Here is a 13395-nt window from a genome sequence, read left to right as displayed (position 1 = left end):
CTCTCATGGGTCCATCACATTCTTCTTTCCCAGTCTTCCTGGTTCCTGATCTTCCAATCTTCTTCCCTCCCTCCACCATGCCCATGACCAATACATTCAGGTCACTGCCATATAGTTGAGATGTGTTCTTTCTTTGGATTCTTCCCTTTCTACACAAAATGTATAGCCAGATGCACTGCCTAAAGTTTTGCCCATTGAGCAGATTTCTTCTTACAGTTGGAGTTTTGGGCCATCCTTGGGTGGGGCTATAGAGCATCCACCACCCATTTTTGACTTGCAGCCACACTAAGACCACCCCTCTGTGAAGCAAGTCACATCTTTCTGGTCTCTCAGCTCCTGAGGGAAGTCCGAGAAATCACAGGTATGAGCTGAGATTGAGCAGTCAGTGTACGATGGTAACTGACCTGGGGTTTCAGGCAACCTGCTTGCGCAGGATATTATTCCCGACTCTGATGATGCCTGTTACTAGATATTGCCTACCATTTCATGATGAATTTCTGTTGGACCAACTTACTCTTAAGACATGGCTTGTCTGACAGAACTTAGCTCATGAAGGGTAGCTCTGGCTGCATGGCCATTTGATGCTGATTGTCATATTCTCTGCTTTTACCAAGGCCTACTAGCCAGCCAGGAGCTCTCTAGCAAATGGTGTTTAATTTCCATTGTGTGATGTGACCTTGCTCCACATCCTGTGAGTCTACCTTGTGATTCTCTCATTGAGGGCTTGCCATACATGTCTCACAACATCTTTTCCTCTATAGTTACCTCTGATACCACAGGACCTGGTAGGCTTTATGTCCCCAATTTTTTGGCTGCTTGTAGCACAGGCTTGACCTGTGGAGATTTCTCTCCAGCCCTAGGGAACACTCATAGTTAGCAGTACTCCACAGTATTCAGTAACTTGATCAAAAATAGTATTCCTAGATGTGGAATATGTTCTCTTCAGAACTTAAGAAGGCATTCAGGACATTCTGTTTCTTTCCTACTAGTGGTAAGTGCAAATTGCAATAATTTTACCTTTATTTTGGAAAGGATATCCTAGCATGTCTCAGGCCAATGGACCCTTAAAAATTTTGCCGATGTGGCAGACACTTAATTTTTTTAAAAAACTTGATCACTTATTCTTTGGAGCATATAATACTTATCAGGACCTCTGCATATCTGCCATGTTTTGCTTCTCTAATTCATTTAATAGGATGCTATGAATTTGGAGAACCAGTACTGCCAAGAAGGTTTTCACAGTTTGCTTTGAATTGATGACCTTCAGATCTTGTCTTTCTTCAATGCATTAATAGCACCCAGCAAGAGGTACCTGATTCCGTGGTCCTTATAATTACTACTTTCCCCAAAATAGTCCATATAATTTCCAGTTCCACCAAACCAGTGACCTTCCTTCCACTGGTAAGTCATCCAATTCACTACTAATGAGATTAAGAATCATTGGTGTACGCTAGGGACCATCGGTACTCTACTCACTCCCTGTGATGAGGTGATCTTGGGCAGCCAGCTGGTTGGTGATCTAGCTCCAGAATATCATTTTAGAGTCTCCTTCCTAGGGCACTCCTGCCATCACTATATTAGGTCAAGTTCTCTGGGAAACAGATACTGTGGAGAGGATAGAGCACAGATTTATTGGGGAATGTTCTCAGAAACAACACACGGAAAGTAGTAAGAGTTGCAGGATTGAGCAGAATAAGAAGCTGAATTGTGAGGCAGTGACAAAAGGGTCTAAGCTGATCCTCTGGGTGGTTCTGGAGCTGAAATGACTCTATTAGTTTGTCCTAAATAAGTCAAGGAGCCAGATCTTTGTACCCCATTGTATTAGTTTCCTGGGACTGCAGTAACAACCATAAACTAAGTGATGTAAAACAACAGAAATTTATTTTTTTTTTATGGAGGACCAGAGTCTGAAATCAAAGTGTTGGTAGGACCATTTTCCCTCTGAAGGCTGTCCAGGAGATTCCTTCCTTACCTCTTCCAGCTTCTGGTAGCTCCTTGGGTTCCTTGGTTTGGTGTAGCGTAACTCCAGTCTCTGCTGGTCTTCACATGGCCTTCTTCTCTGTGTTGCTGTCTCTGCTGTATCTGTGTATCCCTCTCCATTCTTCTATAAATATATCCCTTGTACTGAAGACCCACCTTAAATCAATGATAGTATAATTAATTGTATCTGCAAAGACCCAATTTCCAAATAAGATCATTCTCTGAGGTCCTAGGTGAGAAAGGATTTTGGGGCGACTTTCTTCAACCCATCACCAGTAGGTTTGCCAAAATTTCTGAGGCTCTTCAGTAGACAGGACATGTTTACAACACAAAACTAGAAGAAAAACCAACAAATCATTTATGATTCCTTGTTTTACTTTTTTCATTAGTCTGAGAATAAGTGCTGACTAACTCATATCTGTCTCAGGTGATAAATGCAAAGGTAGCTTTACACATACCTCATAACTTAAATGACTTAGTCTACCAATTCAGGGTATCATAGGATTTAAGGTAAATTTACAGCTATAACTGCTTCATGTGGTCCTTAATATTATACTGTATTTATCATTGATATTTTATTGTTGTTGTTGCTGCTGTTCTTTTGGTTTGTAAACTATTATTTCTTCGTAAAACATAGCTTCAAAGCAACTATTACCTGCAGTATGGCATTCTAGTCTAAGAAACAAAAATAAGAAAAAAACATAGTTCCTAAAGCCTCAGAAGTTAATTTGTTTGTTCATATCCCACTTCTGTCAATTGCTAGCCTTCCACACATCTCTGTACTTCAGGTTTTACTCATCTGTAAAATAGGAAAACCATTTCTCCTTATCTGCATGGTTTTTGTGGAGTTTTAAGAGCTTGACATGGGCGCCTGGGTGGCTCAGTTGTTAAGTGTCTGCCTTGGGCGCAGGTCATGATCCCAGGGTCCTGGGATCAAGCCCCAGGTTGAACCCTGCATCAGGCTCCCTGCTCAGCGGGGAGTCTGTTTCTCCCTCTCCCACTCCCACTACTTGTGTTCCCTCCCTCGCTGTGTCTCTATCAAATAAATAAATATTTTTTTTTAAAAGAGAGAGCTTGACAAATATTAGGTCCTATTAGTGATTATTATTAGTGAGATAAGACTTCATTAAACATTTAATATTTTATTTATTTATTTTACAGACAGAGATCACAAGTAGGCAGAGAGGCAGGCAGAGAGAGAGGAGGAAGAAGGCTCCCTGCTGAGCAGAGAGCCCGATGCGGGGCTTGATCTCAGGACCCTGAGATCATGACCTGAGCTGAAGGCAGAGGCTTTAACCCACTGAGCCACCCAGGCGCCCCTACATTAAACTTTTTTAAAAAGATAATTTTGTCATTCAGTGGAGCAGGAAAATATTGCCTTTTTATTAGTGACAAAAATTATGTATATGCATTTTTTAATTAATTTTTTTTATTTTATTTTTTATAAACATATATTTTTTTCCCCAGGGGTACAGGTCTGTGAATCGCCAGGTTTACACACTTCACAGCACTCACCATAGCACATACCCTCCCCAATGACCATAACCCCACCCCCCCAACCCCCCTCCCCCCAGCAACCCTCAATTTATTTTGTGAGATTAAGAGTCACTTATGGTTTATCTCCCTCCCAATCCCATCTTGCTTCATTTACTCTTCTCCTACCCCCTTAACCCCCACATATGCATCTTTTTTGTTTAGAAGTCCTTTCTTTGTGGCCAAGTTGAAATAAGGATATAGATATGTCACTTTATTCTCTTTATTATGCTTTCTCTTGCCTACATATATCCATCTACCTAATCATATAGTCAAGAAAGTGAAATCATGAGTGACAAAGTAAAAATCTTCACCTTCTCAATAATTAAATTTGTATCCACACTGACCTGAGTGTGTCTTATTATAAGCTTGGTTTAAAAAAAAAAAAAACAGCCAAAATTTCTAGGGAAGGCCTACTGTAAAATAATTGTTACAGAAACTTTGACTAAGAATGGTGCAAGGAAATATATAGAAGTGGGGATATTATCAGGGTAGGATTTCAGGCTTCTGTGGAGTTCTTTCTATCTCCTTAAAGATTTATCCCAAAGAAAATTTTTAATTAAGTTGGTCCTTTAAGTCTTATAAAATGACTATATATACAATAAAGACAAAGTTTATCTGAGTGATTATTTTATGTGCTCAAGCTTTAAGGTAAATGTCTTTTTTTAAATCATGTGATTGCTAACAACTATATGTAGAGAAGTAGAAGTCCATCAAAATTAGTATTAATCTACATTTTCTATTTCTTGTAGTATTTTTTTGTGTGTTCTTGTTCTGCAGAATAGTTTGTTCAAAAAATGACCCAACATCCTAAATGAAATAGGGAATACTTCATTTTGAAATTTTTTTTTTGCATTTGAGTATAGTTGATACAATATTACATTAGTTTCAGGTGTACAACAAAATGATTCAACTTCTCTATATGTTAGGTTATGTTAACCGTAAATGTAGCTACCATCTGTCACCACACAATGCTGTTACAATACCATTAAGTATATTCTCTTTGCTGTGCCTTTTATTCCCATGTCTTATGGGTTCCATAACTGGAAGCCTGTGTCTCCCACGTTGTCCATCCCTCCACACCTTCTCTTTGGCAACCATCAGTTTGTTCTCTGTATTTGCAGGTCTGATTTTGCTTTTTGTTTGTTCTTTTATTCATTTTTTTTTAGATTTCACATATGAGTGAACTCATATAGTATTTGTCTTTCTCAGACTGACTTATTTTACATAGCATAATATCCTCTAGGTCCATCCATGTTGTCATAAATGTCAGGATCTCATTCCTTTTTATGGCTGTATAATATTCTGCTATATATTTTCACTACATTTTCCTAAAAATAAGAACCATTTTATTATATTTTATGTGGAAAACAATTCCATTTTCTAAAAATCAACATTAATCCCACATAGGTTGTTTTAAATGGAGTAAGTTTTATAGCAATATTCAGTAAATTTTACTCACTTCAAAGTTTTACTTTTTGTGGAAAAATAAAGTAGCATTCGACAAAACAGAAAATTTTATATCCTCAATCCCTCAATAACAACTTTAGAATTAGAAATATAAAGTACTTACAATTTGGTGTTTGATTTTTTTCTGATTTCCAATTATAGTGGTGAGGAAATAGTACCAAAGTTTTAAATTATTCCTAGATTTTTATAATCTTTGAAATCACCTTTATTTCTGAGAAATGTTTTATAAATGATAGTTTATATTCCATGCACACTGTTTCCTAGAACTACTCATTTAGATCATGAAATTTTAAAGTGAATACCCAGGCAAATATTCCAAATGAATTTTATCTTATTTCTATAGTGAAAACATCTAGAAACTTACTTCAAATGTTACTAACCTTTACAGTTACCTGCATTTATATTTATGGAAGATTATTTGATATGAATGTATATCAACATCCCTTAGAAAAAAAGTTTTATACTAATGCTTAGTGTCATACTCTGTTTCAATGACTTTTATCCTGAATATAATTTCCAGTGCTTTCTGTATCTATAAACTAAGTAAACTTACATGGTTGCTTTTGATCATTTCTAGTTATAATGATGGGACCAATGCTCAGTGATAGTTGTTTAATTATTTGTTTATGGACTATGGAGTTTCTCTCAGTCTCCTTTGCTCAAATCTGCTATTCTTATTTGAAATTGTATGATAAAGACAATATTTCAGAAAATGAAGCTGTTTGATCTAATCTGCATATGCTTATTTATATAAGAAAGATAATTGAGAATTGACCTCATGTGGATGCTCAGTAATGTGTTTCCTTGTTTTCCTTTTTCTTTTGTGGCTTTTTTCTTTCAAGAAAATGATGGAATTGATTTAACATAGTGATATTTTTCTGTACTAGCTCCACAAATAATGTGTGGGCATTACTATGCGGATTAAGTTTGGGCCAAGCCCCATGGTTTTATTTGGACTTTTTCATGATAACAATGTCAATGTTGCCATCCTTTATCTCTACCATTGGTGACAATAACCATACCACCACGCTGCTTTATGAGGCAATAACTTGGTTTCCTCATTTATCCACTCAGGAACTGGATTATTACCTAATAAAACAGTGTGATTGTACAATTATCAATTAAATCCTAGCTTGTTGAGATTCTTCAAAAAAAAAAAAAATCCCTTTCCTAATAGCTGTTGGCAATAATTCCTCTGTCTGAATTCATAGAACATGACTGGATCCATGGATTCTTGACTGCCAAGGTTATGTTTCTCACACTGTTTATCTATTATTTGATTTTTTTTTCCTTTAAAGGTGTTGTACACTGCTAAATCCCAAGAACTGTCTTACGTTGTAAAAGAACTAAAACCTTATAGGATATACAACTTTACTATTTCTCTCTGCAATTCAGTTGGTTGTGTAACCAGCGCGTCAGGAACAGGACAGACATTAGCAGCAGGTAAGCAAGTTCTAATGGACATGAAAAATATATCTTTATAAACCAACACTTCTAAAGCTCAATACCTTCTCTAGTTCGGACTTAATACTTGTCTTTTCTGGTTCCTCCTGCTCCTCAATCACTAACTCTGATTGCTACCTATGTTGACATTTTTAAACAAACAGAAAGTAAGTAAATTAGCTGAAGTTTAAGAGGTCCGTGGGAGCCCTGAGTTTTTTTTTGCACCTTTTTGCACCTGTGCCGTAATAAGAAATATAATTAGATGCAGAGCAACTCCAGAGCTCAGCAACCACCCTACCTCCCAGTGATGTTCTGACCATTAGAAGTATTCAGGTGGCTTCTTAGGAAAGCTCAGAATGTTTCTTCTTGGCCCTTTTTGTGGCTTTAGATCTGCTCACGCCTGCCCTCTGGGACTGAAGGCAGACATCTGGGAATTACAAGGTTACCCCGATGTTATATTTTACCTTTATTGGATAGACAATAGTGTAATTATTAATTATTTTGTTATTAGTAAGAAGCTCCTAAGTCTGTGAAATTAAAAAAAAAAGACTGGTTATCAAGTTAGATCTTAGTAAGAAATGGTTTGTATAGATTTTTGCCTGTATAGATTTTACTTAGAGCAAACTAGATTCATACAAACTTGATCACTAACACTAACACCTACATAACTCAGTCACTCCACAGTTAGTATATTTTCAAATCAGTTTTTCTTTCGGCAATCAAACAAGGCTTGGTGCTCCTTAAGAAAATGTCTAGATATGAGAAGGTTAAGAGACTCCTAGATGAATGACAGATATTACGCAAACCTATCTAGCTATAAAAATATTCCCTATACCTTTTCCCTAACTGTATTCAGGTCCAATTCTACTGTTTGTTTTGCCTTGCTTTAGTTCTCAAAAAACTTGTTTGGCTCAAACGATTTCATCCAAGTAATTTTGTTTCCTCAAATTTTCCATCAATGAGAACGACTCCCCAATTCTAAGGAACTATGTTTTATTGCCTCTACAACTGAACTCTTTGTGTTTTTTTAATATTTATATGTATTTCATATGTATGCATACATTTATGGCATACCTAGATCGTACAAAATACCATTCTCCTGTAACATTGTTTATTTATTTATTTATTTTTGTATATTAGATTATTAGAGGGTTACTGAATGTGGATAATAGAGGCAGGCTCCTTGTGTCTTTTTGGAAAAATTATGTAGTTTGGGGCTAGGGAACAAAAAAAGAGGAATCTATCTTACAGGCTGGAGGAAAGCAAAAATAGAAACAACACAAGCTGAAAACTGGCCTGAGTTATAGTAGAAAATAGAGTGATCCTGTGAGTGAGCAGAACTGAAATCAAGACTTCCAGGGTTGTAATGTACATAAAAGTCATCTGTGTGGGGCACCTGGGTGGCTCCGTTGGTTGAACATGGAACTCTTGATCTCAGCTTGGGTTGTGATCTGGGGTCATGGGATTGAGCCCTGCACTGGGCTCTGTGCTCCGTGCCAAATCTGCTTCTACCTCTCCCTCTGCACCTCCCTCCACTGTCTCTCTTTCTCTCCCAAATAAGGAAATAAATGAATCTTCAAACCAAAAGTCATCTAGTGTGACTTTCTAACCAATAATAGTATGTTCTGTGTAATATTCTTCCCAAGTGTTTATCCAACTCAAGTTTGATACCTTTAGTGGTAGGGGAGCTACCACTTCTCAGGCAAATCCATGTTTAGAGACCTCTTTCAAAGGGTGATTTCTTATATTGATCCAGAATATCTCTCTGTGGCCTCTATTCAACAGTTGGGGCTATCCTCAGTCTAATTCATCTTCCTTATGACATCACTTCCAATAACACTTTCAGTAACTACTCCTCCCTCAAGTCTCTCCCTCACTGCATACCGCTGCATCTCCTGTCTGCACTGCATGTGCCATAGTTTCTACCACTAGTACAAGCACTCTACTCTAGATGAGATTCAGTCTGTCTTTTCATGGAAAATGCAGAGACTGGATGGGCCCATTTTCCATTTCATGGAAAATGCAGAGACTGGATGGGAAGAGAAAAGCTGGATAAATGTCTATAGAATAGATCCTGCCAGGTCAACACACCAGTGATAACAAGTGTGTTAACAGCATCCACCTTGATTGTAGTAATTGGTTTCTGTGGCATGGAAGATACCATAGGTGAGGGCTCTGTGCAGCTCCCATTTTAGCTACTGGTGAGCACACTGAAGGCCACTCCTGTCCACTGGAAAAGTAGTGAAATGAAACTAATCTAAGTCTTCTGAATTTTAACTCTTTATCCTTGGAAGATAGAACTTGGAAACTTCTCATAGTCTCTGAAAGCCATGAGATGCACAGATTAATCGACTTTTAAAAATAAGAGCTTATTCATATATTTAGGGGAAGCATGATAAGCCAGGATGCCAGGATTTAAATTTGGGGTTCTGCCATACACTAGCTCTATGACCTCAAGTAAATTATGTGACTCATGTGGCTTGATTTTCCAACTCAAAAATAAGGATAACTTATTTTATAGGGTTCATAAAGATTAAGAAGTTTAAATATTGAAAGCAGTGCCCAGAACAAAGTAAATCCTCAGTAGAAAGTGTTATTTTTTAAAAAGATTTCATTTATTCATTTGACAAAGATCACAAGTAGGCAGAGAGGCAGGCAGAGAGAGAGGGGGAAGCAGGCTCCCTGCTGAGCAGAGAGTCCAATGCGGGGCTCAAACCTAGGACCCTGAGATCATGACCTGAGCTGAAGGCAGAGGCTTTAACCCACTGAGCCACCCAGGCGCCCTGAAAGTGTTATTTTTATCATGATTATTCTCTGTCTCAATGTAAATGTTATAAAATTTCTAATATTATCAAAATCTAAAATTTTTTTTATAACTTTGCTTCTATTACACTCTTACAACACAAATGAAATAATGCAGAGTCCTGAAACTAAGGACTATGTTACAAAAATAAACTGTAGGTGTGCTAAAGCCTAAAAGCATTATTTTTCAGTTCTGTAAGGACTATACCATTTAGAATTATAGTAAGCATTTCAAAATTTTGCTCAAAAACTACAGATTTCAAATTTGTTAGTTGCAGTATATAATAATGTGCCATAATCATATAGTTACTGTATTTTGTTGTGAATGGTCAATTCAGTAAGCACGTAATAAGGGCTTACCTTTTTAGGGCACTGTGGGGGATTCAAAGGTAATTCTGTTCAAAGACACCTTAATGGTGCTTGCATGAAGATGTCAACATACAACGGGTAGGCTTAACACCTGAAGGCATTGGAGAAAGGACAAAAGAAAGCTATTGGGAACATAGAATATGGGATAGATAGCTTTGATTTGGGAGATTGAGAAGTTAGCGCAGATGCAATGGCATTTGAGGTGGACCCTAAAGGATTGGTTTGGTTTTGGGTAGGTATTTACTGGGCACATGCCACCCTAATCGCTATTGAAGAGATTAGCACTGTCCCAGGTACGAATGGGATGAAAACTGGGGTTTATGAAGAGTCCTCTGGCAGTAGAATGTGGAATAGACTAGAAGAGATTTGCAAATAGAGTCTGGTAGACTTTTCTAAGAGGGAGTGAGGGAGTAAATCCAATGAATAGAAGTAAAGATTGATGGAAGGGAATGCAGGTAAACCAAGGAAGAGAAATCCACAGGTTAAGAAGAAGGAATAATTGAAGATGACAGTAAATATTGTAGACCATGGTGATGGCATTAAAGATAATGAGAAAGATGAAGAAAGAACACATGGGAGAAATAAACCCAGGAGTTTAAGTTTGATTTGATAGAAACATATCCATGATGATTATAAGGAGCCTGCAGCAGAAAATGCAAATCTGGAGCTTAACAATGGTACAGATTTTGTAATTATTGCATATAGATAAAGCTAAAACTGTGGACAACAATGAACTAGTGAAAACAGAAAAAATAAAAATTGAAAGTTCACATCTTAGTGAATGGTCATATTTTGGGAGAAAGAGAAAAGAGGAGTAAAGGGAACAGAGAAATGGTCAGAATTAGAGGGAGCAGTGTCAGAAAAGGTTATGGGAAGAGAGAATTCTAGAAAGATCTAGAATTCTGTAGTACCATATGCTATAGGCAAAGCAAGAGGAATGGGACCTACAAGGAAGGTGATATTGGTGACCCTCTGGGGAGAACTCTAGTGCTGGAATGTAAAGGACTGAGCAGTTACAGGGGAAGATGTAATGGTAAATTTAAAATGTCCTAAATGTGTACATTTATATATGTAAATTTAACACTGTTTTTTGTTGTTTGCCAAAATTTTCCTTCTATAGAATTTCCCTTAAAAGAAATACACTAACTTTTGTTTCCATGTAATATGCTTCCATTTCTTTTTTTTTTTTTTCAATATTTTTTGTTTATTTATTTGACGAGAAAGAGATCACAAAAAGGCAGAGGGAGGCAGGCAGAGGGTGGGGGGAAGCAAGCTCCCTCCTGAACAGAGAGCCTGATAGGGGCTCCATCCAAGGACCCTGAGACCATGACCTGAGTTAAGGGCAGAAGCTTAACCCACTGAGTCACCCAGGTGCCCCAAATGCTTTCATTTCTGAAGGAAAAGAGATTTTAGTATTCTCCTAGGAAAATGTTTATTTCTTAATCCTGTAATACATTTGGTCAGAACTCTGATTCTTCTTCTGCCAAGCAGAGAATCAGGACACTTACATGATAAAAGTACAACAAAATAATTTTTGCTTGCCATTTGATTTATTTTTAAATACATCATTTTTTGGCATGGAGGGTATTGAGATCGGTAAGAATGAACTTACCTCTTTTGGTTGGAATATAAGGAAAAGTCCAGCAATTACAGATCCTATATCTTTCTTACCAGACTTATTTTTAGTAAATATAAGTTTTCCTGTAAGATTTTCTTAAGATTTAACATCTGGATATAACTCATAGATCCTAAGTCATAGATAGAAACAAAGGGAAGGTCGATCCCTTCGAAGAGTCGACAGGTTGGCTATAGGCAAGAAATCAAAGTTGACTTGCATCTTTTGGGTTCTTCCTGCCCTGTTTCTTCCAGTCATAAAACTGCAATTTGGAGGGATTATATTACTGCAACGAATTCTAAGGGTTGTGTGAGGAATTAACTCTTCAGTGCAAACGTAGTTCACAGGAATTTATTATGGGAGATTGAAAGGAGCCGGTGACCATTCAAAAACTTTGAAAAAGGGACCATAAGTTAGTATTCAGCCTTTCCAAAGCCTTGAGTCATGAAAGTATGTTTCCTCCTTAAATCTCCGTCACAGAAATCAAAAAGATACTTGTAAAGATTGATCTGACTTTCATTAGAAAGCTTGAGAATTACAATTTGCTCTTGTTTGAAGTATTTTTTCAGTGCGAGATGTGGTTAGAATAGGTGCATTGCATCCAGAGTATTGTGTCACTGCTCAGTTAGGATCGTGCCGGCGACAAACCCGAGAAATGATCTGCGGGGAGGTGTATCTCCAGGAGCAGCTGTGTTTTTCTCTGTAACAAAGTCTCCAAGCAGGTCTTTGGTGGCTCAGGAGCTGCTTCTGGATGTCTGAGGGTAATGTACGCATGGCCCCAGGCCCGTGAGAGTCCGTGCTGTTGTTTTTTGTTTTTGTTTTTGTTTTTTTAATTTAAGACTACCCTTTCAATGTTAGGAAATTAGTGTGCTTCCACACTTTGTGAATTCGGCACACTTTAAACCTTAAAAGAAATTCCTTCTGGAGCTCCATCCCTGGGTGAACAATGTGGCATCTCCTTTGCTTGTCATAAATTGACCTCTACGCAACCAGCTTAGAAGTGCCCATCTCCCATTAAGCAAGTAATTAGTGGTGCATTAAGGTTTTCCTCTGAATCCAAAGTAAAATGTATAGGCTGTTTGCAGCTCAGTTGAAAACACACATTGTTTGCATGCAGGTACAGGAGCCTTTTCACTGTGAATAGGACCCAGAGTGATTAAACAAGCACTCTTAATATGTTAATTTATAATTTTAATTACAACAATCTTGTATATATAGTCATTAGTGAATACTAATATAAATATTTTTCTATCTTTTTATTCATAATGCATAAACCAATCATCCCGTTACTTCTCTGAGGTTGCCTGTTTTTGTTTCATAATACAATCTTTGTTCTTAGTTATGAATGCATTTTGTTCGTTCCTGTCTTGAATAATCCCTCATTAAGCTAGTCACTTTCTGCTCCATACTAAAAAGGAAAAATTATCATGCAAATGTGGCATTCCATATTAAAAAGCACATTACCAAACACTTTTGTTGCTGTCCTTCAATTAGTTTCCCTTCTTTGAATTTAATTCCATTTGTTGTTAAACTCCCGACTTGATGTATGGACTCATGAATCTGAAGCTGCTGCCAAAAAAGTGGGGAAAAAAAATCAAAGCCTCCTCGAAGAGCTGCAGAGGCGAGCTGAAATGAATTTGCTTCACCTTTGACAGAACACTTGAACAGCAATGGAATCCTCTGATGATTCAACTTGGCTAATTATCCAATTATTTATTTCAAGAATAAAGGCACTGTTTTACCATTAGAGAAGTAGAAAGCAATCTGAGAAATTTGGTCACGACAGATGACTTAAGTAACTTCTAAGATAAACAGTATCTGTGCAAACGCGTCTCTCTGAGTGTTTCCCGGGTCGCCGTGCTGTGTCTCAGCGTCCGTGAAATCCGGGGTACGCCGAGGGTTTTGGTTTTTCTTTTTTTTTAATTTGTTGGCTTTGCTCTTTCGACGACAGAAATTATTTTACACTTTTAACCAACATGTCAAATTTCTGTGGCTCTGAAGCAATGTTTAAGTTGTATTTCTCTTGATTAAAAGCGTTTGGTTCAAAGCAATACTTTTTAATTGCCTAATGATATAAGTCAGTTCTTAGGAAAGAACTGCACATTTAGGAGTTCATTTGCAATATAACTGAAAAATTCATTGCATCGCAGTAAAACAATTTACTGTTAATTACAAGGAGAAGA

The 13395-nt window shown here is 37.3% G+C and overlaps 1 protein-coding gene across 1 annotated transcript in view; it reads left to right on the top strand.

Moving 5' to 3' along the window:
- The window catches only part of USH2A (usherin), a 678599-nt gene that overhangs the window by 174382 nt on the left and 490822 nt on the right, over positions 1-13395 (top strand). The window contains exon 19 of the mRNA XM_032872913.1: positions 6282-6426. Coding sequence (XP_032728804.1) covers positions 6282-6426 — 145 coding nt within the window. The remainder of the gene's footprint in view (positions 1-6281; positions 6427-13395) is intronic.

Source organism: Lontra canadensis, unplaced genomic scaffold (assembly GCF_010015895.1).
Source record: "Lontra canadensis isolate GAN:19392208 unplaced genomic scaffold, GSC_riverotter_1.0 scaffold46, whole genome shotgun sequence".
Lineage (NCBI taxonomy): Eukaryota > Metazoa > Chordata > Mammalia > Carnivora > Mustelidae > Lontra > Lontra canadensis.
This window is presented reverse-complemented; position numbering and strand designations above follow the sequence as displayed.